This window comes from Sus scrofa, chromosome 3 (assembly GCF_054392235.1).
Source record: "Sus scrofa isolate SSC_HxYL_T2T_F1_AM1 chromosome 3, Sscrofa_HxYL_maternal_Yorkshire_Landrace_v2.0, whole genome shotgun sequence".
In the NCBI taxonomy this organism is placed as follows: domain Eukaryota; kingdom Metazoa; phylum Chordata; class Mammalia; order Artiodactyla; family Suidae; genus Sus; species Sus scrofa.
Window position 1 is genome coordinate 82,346,908 of NC_139385.1, and position 21,772 is coordinate 82,368,679.

A 21,772-nucleotide genomic window follows, 5' to 3' on the forward strand; every position below is an offset into this window, starting at 1 on the left:
TTTGTCTAGATACTCATGTTGCAACAGAACAAAGGGTGGGAAAAAAATGTAATTGTAATGTATACATGTAAGGATAACTTGATCCCCCTGCTGTACAGTGGAAAAAAAAAACAACTTCCATATATTTATGTCAATAATTTATCTCAGTAAAGTTGGAAGGTAAAATAAAGAAAGTGGAGGGAAGAGTGGTAGCTAATATACAGCAGGGTCTATTAAACCATAACTGAAAGTACAAACAGGTACACATGGAATGGAGAAAGCTGTTCAATACTGATTACTCCAGACAAGCTGATTCTTTAGAAATGTGAGTTATTATAGATGATGAGGGTAATATGAGGGGGCTTAAAATTGAATGATTTGTTGAAAATTAGTATATAAAACAGTTAATTCCTCTACTGCTTCTCTCCCTTGCATGGAATATTTGCATTTATTTTCTTAAGTGGGAGATTGGAAGATGCTTTTGAGAAATTAATAAAGGACTACCACAGAGTGCCATTTGGATTTCCTCATCAAAGAGGTGATGTCTTTTGTAGAATTCTCTAAAGTGAAGCTTGCTAGTTGACAAGTCTTCCTACGCCCATAGACTATTCTACAAAACTCTTAAGTGATTTATTACTAAATATGAATAACTAGCCAAGGATCAGTAGATATTTGAGGAAAATAATGAACTGGAAAGAGAGAGACAATAATACCTGTATGAGAAAACAAGTAACAATAAAAAATACCTGGATGGAGCAAATAATGGAGAAAAAAATAATATGTCAGAAAAAGTTCATTGGTAATCTTAAAAATTAAAAATTACTATTTTGATTAGTTATATAAAAATGTTTCAAAGATCATAGGAGGCATACAAATGTTTTCTTAGGTTATTCTCCTAAGGCAATAGAAATAAAAGCAAAAACAAACAAGAGGGACCTAATTAAACTTAAAAGCTTTTGCACAGCAAAGAAGACCATAAACAAAATGAAAACCACAGAATGGGAGAAAATCTTTGTAAACAAATCAACTGAGAAGGAATTAATTTCCAAAGTATACATCTCATGCAGCTTTATATTAAAAAAAACAACCTAATAAAAAAATGGGCAGAAGATCTACAAAGACATGTCTCCAAAGAAGACAGGCAGATGGCTCATTGGTATGTGAAAAGATGTTCAACATTTCTAATTATTAGAGAAATGAAATCAGAACTACAGTGAGATATCATCTCACACCAGCCAGAATGGCCATCATCAAAAAGTTTACAAACAGTAAATGTTGGAGAGAGTATGAGGAAAAAGGGGACCCTCCTACATCGTTGTTGGGAATGTAAATTGGCGCAACCACTATGAAGAACAGTATGGAGGTTCCTTCAAAATCTAAATACAGAACTATGATATAATCCTTCAAAAACTAAATACAGAAATATGGTATCATCCAGCAATCCCACTCTCAGGTGTATATCCAGAGAAAATCATAATTTGAAAAGATGCATGCACCCCAGTGTTCATTATTATTTAGAACCCCAGCACTATTTACAATAGCCAAGACATGGAAACACCCATTGACAGAACAATAGTTAATGAAGATGTGGTATACAGTGGAATATTACTCAGGCATAAAAATAATGGCTAAATAATGCTGTTTGTAGCAACGTGGATAGACCTAGGGATTTTCATGCTAAGTGAAGTAAGTCAGAAAGAGAAAGACAGCTATATGATATCACTTATATGTGGAATTTAATAAAAATGATTCAAAGGAACTTATTTATAAAACAGAAACAAACTCACAAATTTCAAAATCAAACTTATGGTCTCCAAAGGGGAAACCACAGTGGGAGCATAAATTAGGAGGATGGGATTAACATATACACACTATTATATATAAAATAGATAACTAACAAGGGCCTACTATATAGCACAGGGAAATCCACTCAATATTTTCTAATAACCTATATGAGGAAAAAAGAATAGATATATGTATAACTGATTAACTTTGCTGTATACCTGAAACTAACACAATATTGTAAGTCAACTATATTCCAATAAAATTTAAAAAACAAATAAAAAACAAATGTTATTCTCTGTTCTGAAACTTTTAAATCTAATAAACAAGAAAGGGAAAGGGGACATTAATTTCGTCTCCATGCTTCCTTGTGGCTTTTAATACTTTTTAACGAATCCCATAAGCAAACTGACATCATTATCCCTTTTACTTGTTCAGGGTTCTAAGCATTGACTTTAGCCCTCTGAGGTCTAGGTCCTGGCTGAGAGGAGGGCTCTCTGTGTGGGTAGGTTACCTTGTTCAAGAGCATTTGTTCAGCACCAAATCTGGGTCCTCCAACCAGTGCGCTGGCCTGGATGAAGAGGTAGATGTGAGCTGCTAGTGCTTTCTGGGCCAGGTCCTCAGGCCCTGCTCAGCTGTTATCACTGAGGGTTGCAGGTTGCCCAGGACGCAGCTGGCCTTCAAGCTCCTCAGGCCAAGCACACTGTGCCCTGGTCTTGTGGACTGTGACCAAGGGAGGCACTGTAGCCATTAGGTTATGGAGGTGGGACCCAGTCATGGCCAGTGGGTGGCTATAGGGAGGGCTTTAGAGCTCTGCAGGACACAGTTTTAAGCCTGTTCCAGGGCCCCCAGCTCGTCCACTGGCCTGAAGCCAGAGGGCCTGGAGGGCACTGAGATCTGCTTCTCATAGCATTCTCCATCAGAACCACTTAGAGACTCACTGTTGGCAAAGTGGGACCTCTGACATTTCCATGCTAACAGCCAGGAGCTAATGGTCTTGCATTCACAGCTGCCTGTTAATGGCTGAGCACCCTTGTTTCAAGCTTGGTTCTGTAGTTCATGGGACTCACCATGGGAGGGATGAAATGGGGATCTGTCAGCTCTTTGGTCAAGGTTTGCCACACTTCTGGTTTGAGAATCATCAATGCTGGAGTTCCCATTGTGGCTCAGTGGGTTATGAATCTGACTAATATCCATGAGGATGCTGGTTCCATCCCTGGCCTCACTCAGTGAGTTAAGGATCCAGCGTTGCCGAGAGCTGTGGTATAGGTCGCAGACGTGACTCAGATCCCACGTTGCTGTAGCTGTGGTGTAGGCCGGCAGCTGCAGTTCCAATTCGACCCCTAGCCTGGGAACTTCCATATGCCATGAGTGTGGCCCTAAAAAAGAAAAGAAAATTAAAAAAAGAGAATCATGAATGAATGCTAAATAGTTCTTGTGGGAGTCCACATTGTGGTGTCAGCAAAGCCTCTGGGCAGGAAACTAGAGGTGTGGTATAAATGCTAGAGCTGGTTTCAGTTTACACTATATGACACTTCCAAGGCTGCGCAGAACAGGTTGCTGTTGTTCTAGCTGGAATAAGAGCTGAAGTGAAAGTACCTGAAGTGGAGCACAAAGGCGTGCAGTCCAGATAGCTAATATTTGGAATGTAGTACAAATACAAAATTAAATGGCAGTGTGAAGCCGTATTAGATGTCATTAATGATTATGTGTCAAGTATTGCTAGATCTAGGATACTTCCAGACTAGACAGTGAAACAAGATTCCTATTTCATTTTTCAGAGGGAAGACAGCTTAAATTTTTAGTAATTTTTTTGTTTGGCTTATATTTTAACTTAATATACTGTATGTATATCATCTCATTTAATACTTGTGGCAGTTTTGATGTGTATTTTATTAATTTTTTAAATGGTTGTTGAATAGAGAAGAACCTTCCCATGATTATAGAATTAATATTTTTCAGAGGTTAGATTTAAATACTTGTCTTACTCCAAGGTTTCTTCTTTCTCTTCTTCTTCTCCTTCTCTATCTTCTCCTCCTCTTTCTCCTCCTCCTCTTCCTTCTTCTCTTCTTCTTCTCCTCCTTCTCTTTCTCCTCCTCCTCCGTATCTTCTTCTCCTTCTCCTCCTCCTCCTTCTTTGTTCTTCTCCCCTGCCCCCTTTTCTGTCATAGCACCTTGTAATTGAAGTCCATGTAACTATATGAGGTCATAAACCTCTATGCCTAGACCTCTCTTCCCTTTGAAGTAGTTTCTGATTCTCAAGGTCATTTGTATGTGTTCCTGTTGTCCACTAGAGGTCAGTATTTGGTTGATAAAGACAGGAACCTTTGGCATTTGATTCACAGAATTTTAACTCCTTGAGTCTTATTTTTAGGTGTCTGTGTTTTATTTTTATTAACAATAAAACTTTATTTAATAGTGTGTGTAATGACAGTTGTAAAAGTTTGAATAGCTGCGTTTTTAGGTAAATAATTTGGATTAGGTAATTCTAATTGGTTTATTCCCCTCTTCTAATACATATGAGAATATCCAAATCATGTCTTTTACAGATATCCCTTTCTTTTATTGGGCCAAATCTCATTCTCACATAGATTTCTTTTGTTATCTTTTGCCATTTTATAGTAAATATTTATCTGAATTTACTGTGTTTTTTCACTATATCTGGACTTGGGGGAGTCTACGAATAGCAAAATATGTTTCCTATCATCAAAAACAAAAGAGTTAATACACTGAAATACTGTACTGTCATTTTTACCTGAAAATCTGACAGGTTGCTGAATTCATCTTCTCTATCTTGCTCTCAACTTATTATTTCCATGTTTCCTATCGTTTGGAGTGACTTCATCTTATAGTCATGAAGACCAGAATACTTGGAATTATTATTTCCGTCCCCTCTTCCATGTACTACATTTAAATCAGTAAATTCTGTTGCTTTTACTGCTACCTTTAATTCAGTCTTCATATTGTTATTTGGACTGTTTTAGTGATCTATATTGGTTTGGTTTTCCTGTTTCTGCTCTTTATATTCTCTCAGGTGATCATTCCTCTGCTCCTAGAGGATTTGCCTAAATTGTAAAGCCGATCCTGTTCTTCACCTGCTCACATTCTTGTGTTGTTTCTCCATTGCCCACTAGCCATCCTCGAAAGGGCTTTGTATGGCATCTTTAACTTTATCACTTGTTAGTCCTTCATAACCTATATTTTTAAACAAAATTACTTATTCCTTGGGTGGATAATGTTATTTCAAATGTAGTGGTCTTTTCTCATGTGATTTCTTTCTCCTGGAATGGACCCTTTATACCTGCTTCCATTTTGAAAAATCATATTCATCTTCTAAGGGCACAGTTTGCCACATCTTTTTCTGTGAACCTTTTCCTGAAATCCCTCCAAGCAGATATGATTACTTTCTTCTTTGTCCAATAATTGCACCTGTGTTTATTTCTACCATTATACTCATTGCAATGAATTTCAGCCATTAATATGCCATTCTATATCTAATAATAGAATGATACATGGTTCATGAGTCAGAGAATCCGTCTTATTCTTTGTGTGTCTAGTATGCAGCGCAGTGCCTGATGCCAAGTAGATAGATATTCAATACATATTTGACTGAAAGTAGGAATACAGAGGGAAAGCACTGTGAGAACTGTGAGAGGAGGCTTCCTAAAGGTAGAAGAATTTTAGTTCGGTTTTGGAGGAAGGGTTAGAACAGGCAGAGAGAGGTCATCTGGTAGGGAAATGGCAAAAGCAAAGACACAGTAGTGGAAATATTCCAATATATTATAAGGTAGAGTCTGATCCAAGTCGGCAATTCATGTTGGAGAGTATTGGATAATATATTTGAAAATTAGGTTCAGTTTCTATAATGGGGGAGTCTCAGTGATAAGATTATGAAATTTGAATGTGTACTTATTTAAATTTTTTTCTCCCAGTTTCCCTCATACGTAGGGTGATAAATAATGTGGTTTAAGAAGAACCAGTGTTCATGGGTGTTGTAATGAGAAGGTGGTGAGTTCCATTTTAGGTCTGTTGGAAGTGAAGAGGTGTTTGAATACACAATGGTAATAGGAAACTAGAGATACGCTATTGGATATTGGGAGAGTGGAAAGTGTGGTAGAAGAAGAGGAGTTGAGGAGTAAACCTTGCTTACTTTCTGTGCATTAGGAAACCAAAGAACATGTAAGAAGTTATCTTAAAGAAGAGGTTGTTAAATGTGTAAAGATTATTCGTAAAGAGAGTGAATAAGAAAGAAACACCACCTACATGCTTTTTAAGGTTTTTTTTTTTTCTTTTTTCTTTTTCCCTTAGGGCCACACGTGCGGCATATGGAGGTTCCCAGGCTAGGGGTCTAATCTATCTAATCTTGATACCCTCTTTCCCCCACTCTGATCTAGGCAGCAGAAATCAGTCAGCTCCAAGGTTATCTTCAGGGGGACAGAATAAACGATGCTGGTGAGATGGCTTAGCATGTTAGAAAAGAGCTCTGAAGAGCTTTTATTGTTGTTTTTAAAATAGACTTTATGGAGTCATTTTAATTTTAATATATATTATGTATATGTACATATTTACATCTATTTTTATGCTTCCTCATTTCCTATCAGTCCCGTATTTATTTTTTGACTAGATAGTAGTTTTATTTGCTTCCCAGTGGGTAGTATCTGAGTGTTTATTTCATTTTTCTACCTGTTTTAGTGTTTCTAGCTTGGCCACTTTCTGCTTGGCAGATCTCCCCTGGCTGCTCCTTTATGGACTGGAGAAGTCTTCATTGTTGTTGGTGGTGTTGTTTTTTAATTTTAATGATTTTCATTTTTTCCATTACAGTTGGTTTACAGTGTTCTGTCAATTTTCTCCTTTGTAGCAAAGAGACACAGTCTCTCTCACACACTCACACACATTCTTTTTCTCACATTATGCTCCATCATGTTCCATCACAAGTGACTAGATATATGGCAGGATCTCATTGCTTATCCATTTCAAATAGACTAGTTTGCATCCATTAACCCCAGACTCCCAGTCCATCCCACTACCCCTCCTGCCTTGGCAACCACAAGTCTGTTCTCCAAGTCCATGCATTTCTTTTCTGTGGAAAGGTTCATTTGTGCTGTATATTAAATTCCAGATATAAGTGATATCATGTGGTATTTGTCATTCTCTTTCTGACTTACTTCACTTAGAATGAGAGTCTCTAGTTCCATCCATGTTGCTGTAAATGGCATTATTTTGTTCTTTTTATGGCTGAGCAGTATTCGAGAAGTCTTGATAATTCTGAAAGAGACCCCAATTTCTTATTGAGCCTTGGAATAAAACTTGCAGTGCTCTCATTTCTAGCATAGGGTTTTCTGTTTTAATTTGCTGTTTGGCCTAAACTATCTTATGCTTCTTCAAATTGATTGCTAAACCAGGCTACACCTAGAAAGAACAAATCACATAAGATCTAAAATTACTTCCATAGGATGCTTTCAGCTTTGTATCATTTCGAGTACTTAAGTGTTGCTCCTCTTGATTGCTTTTGGTTCATTGGTAGTATTTTATTAATTATGAAAGAAAAACATTTAACTTCAGATTCAGTAAAATAGACCAACTTATGAAAGGTTTTTGTTTTGTTGCACTGAAACAGAGGATAGAGTTAAGAGAGAAATGATCACTCTTTAGTTGAGGGGTTGCTTTTTTAAATATGAAAGCTTTAGCTCTCTAGGGTCCTTGATCCCTTTTTGTGTGGTTTGCATTGGAGGTTAGTGGAGAGAACTTACTTTTGAGAGGAATAGAAAGAATGTTCTATCTAATTTGGGGTCTCAAATGCTTGGAGGATATGTATGTCTTGTGTACAAATAGATTAAATATGTTTGGGTACCCTCTGTCAGTTTGTTACTGAAGCCATGTGTTTTATATAAGTCAAACCAAAATATGGACGAGTCCTATGCAGAGAAACAAGTTAGTCCATTGATTCAAATCTCTGGAATGTAGATTCTTTTCATTTTCTTGGCAGAAACTAAGTCACATAGTTCAAGTTTTTCTCTGTCCTGTTATAATTGTCTCATTTAACCAGTACCTGGACTAACACATTATTTTTAATACATGAATTCCTTGATCTCATTTAGAATCTTTATAGATTCTGATTTTCTCTTGAAGTAGTGTCCACTCATCACTGAGAAATATCATATATTAAGGAATGTATATTCTGTATATTCTGAGAGGTTACATTTCTTAAACTTTATTTCTTGGGATAATACTAAGTATTATCATGATTTCTTTTAAAAAAGAAAGCTCCATTGGGAAATACTTTGAAACATGCTGGGTTAAATCATATTAAAGAAGTTTCCTTAAAATAGGACTTCTCCCACTTTTTATTCTGTTAATATACATTGAATAGCTACAAGAAGGACTGCATAACATATAGTTTTTCCCATTTATTTGACCACAGAATACTTTTTTTGGGAAACATTTGGTCATACTCTGAGGGACTCTTGGTGTATTGGGAAGATCACTGATATGGAATTTAAGGGATCACACTTTGGGCTTCTGATTTACCACTTACCAGGTTTGTGACCTCAAATAAATCCTTTGTCTTCCAGTCTGTTTCCTGAGTGGTGACTAAGGTCCCTTCCAGCTCTAATACTTTGGTTTAACTTCTGCTGTTGACTCTTTATAGTCACACTTTCCACCTCTTTGGATCTATGGAAACCACACCATCATTCGAATCTGTTTTATTAAGCTGAGGGAATTATACTTTTCCATAAAAGTTCAGAAAAAGAGATGATTAAAACTCTGTTTTCCTCAGATGAAGGTCATGAAATCGTCCTATTGGATTCTTTACTTCAAATTACTCTATTAGGATATTTCATTCTCCTGGTTACATTTTATTGGTCTCTTATGTACACGTAACTGTGTTTAAGAGTCCGCTAAGCTTAAAGGCTCCTGTCCCTCTTCCCCCAGTCACAGTGGTTCTAGTATAGCACTTAGCTATTAAGATATAAACATTAAGCCATTTGCACTAATCTCTTGGCTATTTAGGTGAAAATTAGTAGATATCATTTATCTTTTTTGAATGGGAACTGGGAAGATGATGGGTTAAAATCTATACACTAATATGTTTGGTTTGATTTCTGGGACTAAAACTTTATGTGTTAAGGTATTTTGTTGTATTTTATTTAAGATAACAGTTAGTTCGAAACCGACATTCTTTGAATGTTTAATTAAATTTTGTTCCTCTTGTTTCTTTGTGTGTGTTTCTATCCTAGGCCCAACAACAAAGAAACCTGGATAACATCATCCTGCAACAACCGAGAATAGGTAGCAAGAGAAAATCTAAGAAAGATGCATATACAATTTTTGATGCAGAGATAGAAAGCACTAGCCCAAAGTCTGAACAGGATTCAGGCATTCTGGATGTTGAAGATGAGGAAGATGATGAAGAGGTAATCAGCATTTGAACTGGGGAAGTGAACCTATTGTTGCATTTAAATCTGGTGTGTTTGAGATGTGATCAAGAGTATATCCATATAATAGGAGTTCCTGTTGTGGCTAAGTGGGTTAAGAACCCAACTAGCATCCATGAGGATGTGGGCATCATCCCTGGCCTTGCTCAGTGGGTTAAGGATCTGGCATTGATGTGAGCTGTGGTTAGGTCACAGATGAGGATCGGATGCCATGTTGCTATGGCATAGGCAGCTGTAGCTCTGATTCGACCCTTAGCCCTGGGAACTCCCATATGTTACAGATGTGGCCCTAAACAGAAAAAAAAAAAAAAAAAAAAGAATATATGCATATAATAAAGCTTGTATGTGATCTCCTAGATGTTAAGTATATTAAGTACAAATAGGCCCTGATTCAAGGAAATTGAAGATGTACTAAGATACCTTAGATTCTAATTCTTTAGATTTTAATTAAAATTTTTTTTTATTTACAGTTTATTTTAAATAGACTCATCTCTCTCTTTTTTTTTTTTCAAAGTTTCAGGGATCTGCCCCCTTCCCATGCCTGTAGCATGTGGAAGTTCCCATGCCGGAAAACAAACTGGTGCCACATCAGTGACAATGCTGGATTCTTAACCTGCTGAGTCACCAGGGAACTCCAGTTTCAGGGTTTTTCGATTGTATACTGACCTGGGTACTATAGTAAGGGAAGAGTAGAGTTTACCTGACCTAAACAAAGAGATCTCTGGTTTCCTTTACTGAGGGAATACATTTCTATAATACAAGTCAATAATTATATTTATAGTTTATCAGGATGTATAGAATATGTAAATGGGTACCTTAGTAATTAAGCATGTATGAAAATTTCATTGAAATCCATTTTGTACTTAGGTAGTAAGAACTTTTATTAGCAGTTCCCATCATGGCGCAGTGGAAACAAATCCAACTAGGAAACATGATGTTATGGGTTCGATCCCTGGCCTCATTCAGGGGGTTAAGGATCCGGCATTGCCGTGAGCTGTGGTGTAGGTTGCAGACATGACTCATATCTGGCTTTGGCTGTGGCTCTAATTAGACCCTTAGCCTGGGAACCTCCATGTGCCGTGGGTGCGGCCCTATCAAGACAAAAAAAAAAAAAGAACTTTTATTAACTCTAAGAAAATGCTAAAGAAAATCCCTGATACCTATGGAAACAGAAAGGGACAAAGAAAACTTGATCTTCTGTGTATTTTTTAGCATTCTCTCTTGCCTGGAATAATGGATATGGTTGGATATAGATTCACCCTGATGACCAGATTGTCAGATATTAGGCCCATCACTGATGACTTGTTAACAGTAGTAATAAAGAATCAGGATCAAGAAAGTCCAGTTAACACTTTGAGTTCACACTTTGGGTGCCCATCAAGGAAATTAAATTCTATTGAGCACTGTAGCTCAAGGAAACAGTAGTTAGATGGAGTTTATACCCCTGGAGAATACACACCCTAAAGAGATGGTTATGTGGTAAGATGATGAAAGAATAAAATATGTACACAGTTGTGAGAACCTTCTGGATAGGAGCCATTCTTTATTGTTAGCTCACTGAAGATCCTGGGCAAGTCCTTTTTAATTTTTGTGCCATATTTCTTCATTGTTTTTCTTCTGAGGTTCTTAGAAAATGACTAGTAAAATGTGTTGGGCTTCCTCATAAAGGAAGTATTATAAGAATGCACTTGGAAGTTAACATTTTGAAATGGCTGTGTATCCCAAGTCAAACAGAATTTGTATTAGATTTGCTGATTGAGCTCTTACAACAAGAATTCAGCAGTTTGCTGTCATCTAATGGTATCCTATCTTAAAAAAAAAAAAACCTATCTTATATTTATTTACTTCTCAGTTTGAATCTTCTTCAAGTGCACATTCTTAATCTCAAACCTCATGTAGAGAATTATTTATTTAGATGTCTCCAAACTGGTTTCTTGGCATAGTTCTTGCATGGTGTGAATAAATTCTGCAGATAAGGTCTTCCGTGACCCACTGTGACGTTCTGACCTTCATTCTTGTCATTCTTCAACAGACCTCATTGAGAGCAGCGTAAATAGTTTTTGAAATATTTTGACTTTTAAACTGTGGCATAGAATAATAGTTCTTAATCTATTTGGAGGTCATATATTTCTGTGAGAGTTAGGTAAAAATATATGGAGTCTTTCCCAGTAAAATCTCTATATATTGACTCACAAAAAGTTCTGCCTGAAATTTCAGGGAATTCATGATACTCATGTTGCCACTGGGACCCATAGTTAAGAACTCAGATTGTAGGGCGAGTGCTTCTTGAACTTTAATGTGCATAGGAGTCACCTTGTAATCATATAAAAAAGCAGATTCTGATTCTGCAGGTTTGAGGTGAGTCCGAGAAACTGCATTTTTAACAATCTCCTAGGTAGGGTTGGTGCTTCTGGTTCCTGCGGGGTGGGGGGGCCACTTTGAGTTGCAAAGCTATGGTGGGCCATGAGGAAGCATTTTTAATACATAAAGAAAACAAACTCATTAACATTTGCAGCATTATTTTTTATGAAATTTTATGATTCTAATTTAATATACTTAAGTGTATTCTTTTTTCATTCTGTGAAGAACTTTTAAATCCTTTTCTGTCCTTTTAATGGAAGTATACTTAATATATTCTTTGAGTCAAGTGACATTTGTATATTATATACTTTGTTTCTAGCTTGGTGATACTTAATAGCAGACCATAGAATGAGTTGGGTAAGGAAAACCAAACACCTAGAAAATAGTTTTGCACACAGTAAACAGATAGTATATTGTTAAACTGAAATGTAGTTTGTGCCAGAAATGGCAAAAATTTAATAGGCTGGGGAACTGAAGATGAAGTCACAGTAGTAAATTGTCATCTTGGATGAAAACCTGACTACATGTTGAACTGACTGACAGTCACACTCTTGATTGCTGAGGAATCTGTTTCAGGAAACTGTTCCCCTGTAAATTCTCTTCCTATTTATATTTTGTTTTTGTTTAAACTAATGAAAGAGTCATCTTAAGATAAGGCTTTTTGTTGTTGTTTTCACTTTTGGCCACCCAGTGGCATATGGAGTTCCCACGCCAGGGATCAGGTCCAAGCTGCAGTCTTGGCCTAACCCACAGCTGCCACAATGTGGGATCTTAACCCACTGTGCTGGGCCAGGGATTGAACCCGAGTCCCAGAGCTCCTAAGATGCTGCCAATCGTGTTGCACCACAGTGGGAGCTCCAAGTAAGGTTTTTTTTGTTTTTTGTTTTTTTTAACTTGTCATATATTAAATTTGAATCATATAAACATAATATTTGACTATTTTGGATCAACAACTTAATTCTGTTAGTTTTCTATGGAAATGTGTATGATTTTGGGAATTTAAAAGTTAGATAAATTTCAAGTGTACAGCATTATAATTTTAGATCTATATACACTACAAATTGATCACTTTCAAAATAGTCACACCTGTCACCATACAGTTGACCCCTTTAATGATTGCGTTCGTTCCCCAACCCATTTCTCCTCTGTTTACCACGTATCTGTTCTCTGTATCTGTGTTTGTTTTTGTTTTATTTGTTCTGTTCTAGATTCCACATGTTACTGAAATCATACAGTATATGTCTTTTTACTTCTGACTTATTTCACTTAGCATAATACCCTCAAACTCTGTCCTTGTTGTCCCAAATGGCAAGATTTCATTCTTTTTACATAGCTTTATAGTATCATTGTGGATATACCTGTATATCTATATCTTTATCTAAATATCATATCCCTTTTTTTTTTTGGTCTTTTCAGGGCCACACCCATGTCATATGGAGGCTCCCAGGCTAGGGGTTGAATTGGAGCTGTAGCTGCCAGCCTACACCACAGCCACAGCAATGCCAGATCCAAGCTATATCTGCAACCTATATCACAGGTCACGGCAACAGTGGATCCTTAACCCACTGAGCAAGGCCTGGGATCAAACCTGCATCCTCATGGATGGTAGTCAGATTTGTTTCCACTGAGCCATGACAGGAACTCCCCATATATTTTTTATCCATTCATCCATAGATGGACACTTAGGTTGTTCCCATTATCTTGTAAATAATACTCTAGTGAACATAGGGGTACATATTTATTTTTGATTTAGTGTTTTAGTATTCTTTGTATATGTATCCAGAAGTGGAATAGCTGGACTATGTGGTAGTTCTATTCTTAATTTTTTGAGGAATCTCTGTATTGTTTTCCATAGTGGCTACACCAATTTACAATCCAACCATCAGTGTATGAGGGTTCCTTTTCTCTATATCCTCTCTAATAACCTGTTATTTCTTACTTTTTTGATAACAGCTATTCTAGCAGGTTTGAGGTAGTATCTTATCGTGGTTCTTATATACATTTCTCTGGTAATTAGCGATGTTGAACCTCTTATAATGTGCTTTTTGGCCATCTCTATGTCTTCTTTAGAAAATTGTCTGTCTGGATCATTTTCCCATTTTTTAATTGGGCTATTTTTCTTTTTCTTTTTTTTTTTTTAGTTGTATGACTTCCATATATATTGAAGATATTAAACCCTTATAAGATATATGATTTGCAAATATCTTCTCCCATTCAGTAGGTTGCCTTTTTGTTTCAATGGTGGTTTCCTTTGCTGTGCAGAAGCTTTTTAGTTTGATACACTGCCATTTGTTTATTTTTGCTTTTTTTGCCTCTTGCCTTTGGAATCAGATCCAAAAAACATCATTAAGACAGAAGTCAATGAAATTGCTGCCCATGTTTTCTAACAGGAATTTTATGGTTTCAGGACTTAACATTTAAGTCTTTAAACCATTGTGAGTTAACATAAGGTGTATGGTGAAAGATAGTGGTTCAGTTTTGTTTTCTTGTCTGTTACTGTCCAGTTTTCTCAACATGATTTATTGAAGAGACTGTCTTTTCTCTATTGTATGTTGTTTGCTACTTCATCATAAATTAATTGTTCATATATGTGTGCATTTATTTCTTGGCTTTCAATTTTGTTCCATTGATCAACATGTCTGCTTTTGGGCCAGTACCATACTGTTTTGATTACTATATTTTTGTAGTATAGTTTGAACCTGGGAGCATGATACTTCTAGCTTTGTTGTTTGTCAGGATTATTTGGCTTTTGGGATCCTTTGTGGGGTTCCATACAAATTATGGATTTATTGTTTTAGTTCTCTGAAGTATGCCTTTGGAATTTTGATAGGGATTGCTTTGAGTCTGTAGATTGTTTGCAGGTGTTAGGAACATTTTAACAATATTAAATTTTCTAATCTACGAGCATGAAATGTTTTTTCACTTATTTGTGTCTTAGGTTTCTTTTTTTGAAACTTTTAAATGTAACTTTTTATTAAATATGGTTGATTTAGAATGTTGCACTACTTTCTGCTGTATAAAGTGGCACTCATACATCTATATATCTATGTTTATATCTATATTTATACATTCTTTTTCTTATCTTCCGTCTTGCACTATCCCAGGAAATTGGATATAGCGCTATATGGTAGGACCTTATTATTCATCCATTCTAAATGTGATAGTTTGCATCTACTAACTCCAAACTTCCAGTCTATCTGATTCCCTCCCCTCTTTCCCTTGGCAACCACAAGTCTGTTCTCGGTATCTGTGAGTCTGTTTATGTTTTGTAGATAGGTTAGCTTGTGGCATATTTTAGATTTCACATAAAAGTGAGATCATATGGTATTTGTCTTTAACTTGTATGATCATCTCTAGTTGCAGCCATGTTGCTGCAAATGGCATAATTCTGTTGTTTTTTTTTTGTGGAAAAGTAGTATTCCATGTATATATGTACCACATCTTTTTAATCCATTCACCTGTCAGTGGACATTTAGGTTGTTTCCATGTCTTGACTATTGTGAATACTGCTGTTATGAACATAGAGGTGAATGTATCTTTTTTTTTGTCTTTTTAGGGCCATACCCACAGCATACGAAAGTTCTCAGTCTAGGGGTTGTAGCTGCTGGTGTGCACCACAGTCACAGCAATGCTGGATCCTTAACCCACTGAGTGAGGCCAGGGATTGAACTTGCATCCTCATGGATACTAGTCAGGAACATTAACTGCTGGGCCACGGCAGGAACTCTGGCCTCATGTGGCTTTTTAAATTTTGGTTTTGCCTGGATATATACCCAGGATTGGGATTCCTGGATCACATGGCATTAAAAAGAATACCTAGGACATAAAAGGCCTGTACACTGAAACACAGATGAAAGATACTAAACAAGATGGCAGAGGAGTAGGATATAAAGCTCACCTTTTTTTTCACAAAAACATCAAGAAAAAAATCTACATGTGAAACAAAATAAAGAAATGAAAAAGGAGAAATCTCAATGGCTACTACAGAAATACAAAAAAAGTAAGAGAATACCATGAACAATTATATGCCAACAAATTTGACAACCTAAAAGAAATGGACAATTTTCTAAAATCATACAGCCCATCAAAACTATGATCAAGTGGCATTCATCCCAAGTTCAAAAGGATGGTTCAACATACGCAAATCAGTCAATGTCATAGATCACATTAATAAAAGTCAAAAACCACATATCATCTCAATGGATGTAGAAAAAGCATTTGACAAAATTCAACATACATTAATGATTAAAAACCTTTCCAAAATGAGTATAGAGGGAACATATCTCAAAATAATAAAAGCCATTTATGTCAAACCCACGGACAATATAATACCTAATGAAGAAAAGCTGATAGCCTTCCCACTAAAACATAGAATAAGACAAGGATGCCCACTGTCACCATTTTTATGCAACATAGTATGGGAAGTGTCAGACACAGCAGTCAGACACAAAAAATGAAAAGAAATAAAAGGTATTCAAATTGGAAGAAAAGTGGCAAAACTGTCACTATATGCAGGTGACGTGATACTGTGTATAGAAACCTTAAGGAATCTACACAAAAACACACAACCTGATCTACAAATTCAGCAAAGTAGCAGGATACAAATTAATATTAAGAAATCAGTTTGTGGAGTTCCCATCATGGCTCAGCAGTAATTAACCTGAGTAGAATCCATGAGAATGCGGGTTCGATTCCTGGCCTCACTCATTGGGTTAAGGATCTAGTGTTGCCGTGAGCTGTGGTGTAGGTCTCAGACTTGGTTTGGATCTGGCATTGCTATGGCTGTGGTATAGGCTGGCAGCTGCTGCTCCAAATTGACCCATAGCCTCCCAAGGCAACAGAAATAAAAATAAACAAATGGGACCTAATCAAACTCACAAGCATTTGCACAGCACAGGAAATCATTAAAAAAGAAGAGACAACCTATGGAATAAAATAATTACAAACTATGCAACCAACTAGAGCTTAATCTCCAAAATATATAAACAACCCATACACGTCAACAACAAAAACAAAACAACACAATCCCGTCGTGGCGCAGCTGAAATAAATCCGACTAGGAACCATGAGATTGCGGGTTTGATCCCTGGCCTCATTCAGTGGGTTAAGAATCTGGTATTGCCGTGAACTGTGGTGTAGGTTGCAGACACAGCTCGGATCTGGTGTTGCTGTGGCTTTGGCATATGCCAGCGGCAACAGCTCCGATTTGACCCCTAGCCTGGGAACCTCCACATGCCACAGGTTTGGCTCTCAAAAAAAAAAAAGAGAAGAAAAACAGGCAGAAGACCTAAAAAGACATTTCTCCAAAGAAGACATATGGATGGCCAGTAGGCACATGAAAATATGCTCAATAACACTATTTATTAGAGAAATGCAACTCAAAACTACAGTGAAGTACCAACTCACACCAGTTAGATTGGCCATCATTAATAAATACTCAAGTAACAAATGCTAGAGAGAGTGTAGAGAAAAGGCAATCCTCCTACACTGTTGGTGGGATTGTAAATTAGTACAACCAGTATGGAAAACAGTATGAAAGTTTCTCAGAAAACTAAAAATAAAATTTTTGATGCAATTGTAATTTGGATTGTTTCCTAATTTCTTTTTCAATATTATTGTATAAGAAATGCCACACATTTTGTTTTTTTCTTTTTTGGCTGCTCCATGGCATATGGAGTTCTTGGGCCAGGGATATGATCTGATCTGAGCCACAACTGCAGACTGTACCATAGCTATGTTAGCACCTCATCCTTTAACCCACTTTTTCTGGCTTGGGATCAAATCTGCATCCTGGCACTGTAGAGATGCCACTGGTCCTGTTGTGCTATGCCATAGATTTCTACATATTGATTTTGTATCTTGCAACTTTGCTGACTTCATTGTTTAGTCTAACAGGGTTTCTTTTTTTTTTTTTTTTCGTACATTATATAGGGGTTTCTATGTATAATATCATGTCATCCTCAAACAGTGACAGTTTTACTTGTTCCTTTCCAGTTTGAATGACTTTTTTTTTTTGCCCTTGCCTAATTGCTATGGTTAGGGCTTTGAATACTTTGTTAAATAAAAGTAGTGAGAATGGGCATCCTTACCTTATTTCTGATCTTAGAAGAACAGCTTACAGCTTTTACTTTTGACTATGGTACTAGCTGAGGGCATGTCACATGTGGCCTTTACTATGTTGGAGTACATTCTGTGTGTACCTGCTTTATTGAGAGCTTTTATTATGAAAAAATCTTGGATTTTGTTAAATGTTTTTTTCTACATAAATTGGGATGATCATATGGTTTTTATTCTTCATTTTATTTATATATTTTTGTCTTTTTGCCATTTCTTGGGCTGCTCCCGCAGCATATGGAGGTTCCCAGGCTAGGGGTCGAATCAGAGCTATAGCCGCCGGCCTATGCCACAGCCACAGCAATGCGAGATCCAAGCCACGTCTGCGAGCTACACCACAGCTCATGGCAATGCTGGATCCTTAACCCACTGAGCAAGGCCAGGGATCAAACCCACAACCTCATGTTTCTAGTCAGATTCATTAACCACTGCACCATGACAGGAACTCCTATTTTTTGTTTTATTGACATTGTATATTATATTGATTGATTTTTGGATGCTGAACCATCCTTGTTCCCTGAATTTAATCGCACTTGATTGTGTTGTATAATTCTTTCATTGTATTGTTGAATTCAGTTTGCTAAAATGTTGTTGAGGATTTTTATATATGTGTCCATCAGGAATATTGCCCTGCACTTTTTCTTTTAGTGTTGTCCTTGTTTGGCTTTGGTATCAGGATAATGCTGGCCTCATAAAATATTTTTGGGAGTGTTTCCCCCTGTTCACTTTTTGATAAAAGTTTGAGAAGGATAAGTTTTAAGTCTTTTTTGATTAATATTGGCATATTATTGTTCATAGTATTTTCTTATCATTGTTTGTATTTTTGTGGTATCAGTGATAGCTCTCATTTCTGAGTGCATTTATTTTAGCCCACTTGCTTTTTTTCTTGCTTAGTCTAAAGGTTTGTCAATTTTGTTTACTTTGTTAAAAAGCCAGCTCTTAGTCTCTGATAGTTTCTATTGGCTTTTTAGTCCCTTTCATGTATTTCTGGGCTAATTTTATTATTTTCTTCCTCTTACTAACTTTGGGCTTTGTTTGTATTTTTTCTAGGTCCTTAAAGTGTGAAGTTAGATTTCTCTTATTTCTTGAGGTAGTCCTATGTTGCTATAAACTTCCTTCCTAGAACTACATTTGCTGCATGTTACAGATTTTAGTACATAATATTTCTTTTTTCACTTATCTCTAGGTATTTGATTTCTTTTTGACTTCTTCCATCATCTACTGGTTGTTAAGTAACATGTGGTTTAATTTCCATGTTTGCATGTTTGTGTGGTTTCAGTTTTCTTCTTGCAGTTGATTTCTATTTTCACAGCATTTTGGCCAGAAAATCTGCTTGATAGATATTTCGGTCTTCTTAAATATATTGAGACTTTTTTTTTTTGGCCCAACATGTGATTTATCCTGGAGAATGTTCAGTTTGAAATTGAGAAAAATGTGTATTCTGCTGCTTTTGGTTGAAGTGTTTTGTATAAACCTATTATTTATTTTATCTAGTTTATGTATCCATTGCTGTAGGTTAGGTGTCAAAGTCTCCTACTTTTATTTTATCACTGTTAATTTTCTAAGTTTGTTAATATATGCTTTATATATTTTGGTCTACTTGTGTTGGGTGTTTGGTCTACTTGTGTTGGGTGGCTACATATTTTAAATGTTATATATCTTTTGCTGGATTGATCCCTTTATTGTTATGCAGTGTCTCTCTTTGTCTTTTATTACAGTCTCTTGTTTTCAAGCCCATTTTGTCTTATATTACTATAGCTGTACTAGCTTTCTTTTCAATTCCACTTGCATGAAATGTCTTTCCCCACCACTTTACCTTCAATCTCTGTGTATCTTTACTTATGAAGTGAGTCTTTTGTAGGCAGTAGATGGGTCTTTTTTTTTTTTTTTTTTTTTGAAATCTATTCTGCCCCTCTATCTTTGATTGGAGACTTTAGTCCATTTACATTTAAAGTTGTCATTGATAGATATGTATTTATTGGCATTCTGTTACTTGTTTTTTGGCTATTTTTATAGTTTCTCTCTGTTTTTTTTTTTTTCTTTCCTTGTGGTTTGATGATTTTCTTTAGTGCTGTGTTTAGATTCCTTTCTCATTTTCTTTTGTGTATTATTATAAGCTTTTTATTTGTGATTATTTTGAGGTTCATATATATCATCTTATGTATATAACAATCTATTTTAAGTTGATAGCAATTTAAATTTGAGTACATTTCACAATTCCACATTTTTTACTCTCCCCCACTACATTTTATGTTTTTGATGTCACATTTTACATCTTTTTATTTTATGTTCCCTTAAGAAATTATTGTATTTTTAGCAAATTTTACTTCTTTTGTCTTTTAAGCTTCATGGTAGCAGTATAAGTGATTGATCTGTTTACCTTTTTCCTGTGTGACTTTTACTTTCATATGTTTTCTCTTTATTAATTAGTGCCTTTTTAAAATGTGTTTTGACACACTGTGCTGGTATATACTTTATTTTTCTATTTTTAGTTTTTTTTTTTTTTTTTCTTTTGTCTTTTTAGGGCTGCACCCGTGGCACATGGAGGTTCCCAGGCTAGGGGTCTAATTGGAGCTACAGCTGCCGGCCTATCAGAGCCATAGCAACACCAGATCCTAGCCACATCTGCGACCTACACCACAGCTCATGGCAATGCTGGATCCTTAGCTCAATGAGTGAAGTTAGGAATCGAACCCACAACCTCATGGTTCCTAGTCAGATTTGTTTCTGCTGCACCATGACAGGACCTCCAGTGCCTTTTTTTTTTTTTTTTAAAGCTTAGACAAGTCTCTCTTATGTTTCTTTTAAGGCTGGTTTAGGAGTGATAAACCCTTTTAGTTTTTGCTCTTTTGGAAAACCTTACCTCTCCTTTAATTCTGAATGATAACCTTGCCAGGTAAAGAAGTATTGGTTGGAATTTTTTTCCTTTGAGCTTTTTGATTATGTCATGCTATTTATTTCTCTTCTGCAAAATTTCCTCCCAAGAAATCTACTGATAGCTTTATGAGATTTTTTTTTTTTTTTGGTAAGCAATAAGGTGTTTTTCTCTTATTGCTTTTAAGATTCTCTCATAGTCCTTACTTTTATCATTTTAAGTATAATGTGTTTTGGTGTGGTTGTCTTTGATTTCATCTTGGAATTATCTGGGCTTCCTGGACCTGGATATCTTGTTTTCTTTCCTAGCTTAGATAAGTTTTTCAGTGATTATTTTTGCAAATATTTTTTTCTGACCCTTTCTCTTCTCTTTGCCTCCTGGGACCTCTGTAATATGAATGTTGTTCCACTTGATGTTGTCTCAGAGCTATCTTAATGTGTACTCACTTTGTAAAATTATTTTTTCGCTTTGCTGCTTTTTTTCTGGCTTATTTCTATTGCTTTTTCTTCAAGCACATTGATCATTCTTCTGCTTCATCCAATCTGCTGTTGAACCCCTTGATTGCATTTTTCAGTTGTGTTAAAACAGCTATTTGTTCGTTTCTTGTATTTTCTCTTTTTGTTGAGGATATCACTGTGTTCATTCATTGCTTTCCTGAATTTGGTATATACCTGTATGGCCATTACTCTAAACTCTTGACCAGGTAGGTTGCTTATATCTGTTTCATTAAAGTCTTTTTCTGGACATTTGTCTTATTTTTTTTGGTTTTGGACATGTTCCTCTGTCTCCTCATTTTATCTGAGTCTTTGTGCTTGTCTGTATGTATTAGATGAAGCAGGTATCTTCCTCAGTTTTGAAGGCATGTTCTTGTATAGGATGTGATCCAAGGAGCCAGGAAGCAGTGTCTTCTCTGGCCACTGGAGTCTGGTGCTCAACAGTTGTCCTTCATGTGAGTTGAGCATGCCCTTCAGCTCTGGTGGGACCTCAGCTGCTGTGTGGGGAGGGTGGGATATGGTGCACTTGCCTGGCCTGGTTATCATGTTGGAACTCTTGTTTTTAATCTCTGTATCATAATGTAGTATATGCAGATGTTATTGCTTTTCTCTAAATGTCTAGACAGAACTTAAAAAATATTTTCAAAAAAGGTGAAAATTTTTTATTCAGTATATATTAGATTCATTAAGAATATTATTTTTGAAATAGTCAAAGATCAACTATCAAAGAAC

The 21,772-nt window shown here is 36.1% G+C and overlaps 1 protein-coding gene across 3 annotated transcripts in view; it reads left to right on the forward strand.

Moving 5' to 3' along the window:
- Positions 1-21,772, forward strand: part of EXOC6B (exocyst complex component 6B) — a 607,614-nt gene that overhangs the window by 236,921 nt on the left and 348,921 nt on the right. For all 3 annotated transcript variants that reach the window (XR_014841692.1, XM_085018912.1, XM_085018911.1), the window contains exon 7: positions 8,999-9,175. Coding sequence is in view for 2 of the 3 variants with exons in the window: in XM_085018912.1 (XP_084875038.1) it covers positions 8,999-9,175 (177 nt within the window). In the remaining variant the exon portion in view is untranslated. The remainder of the gene's footprint in view (positions 1-8,998; positions 9,176-21,772) is intronic.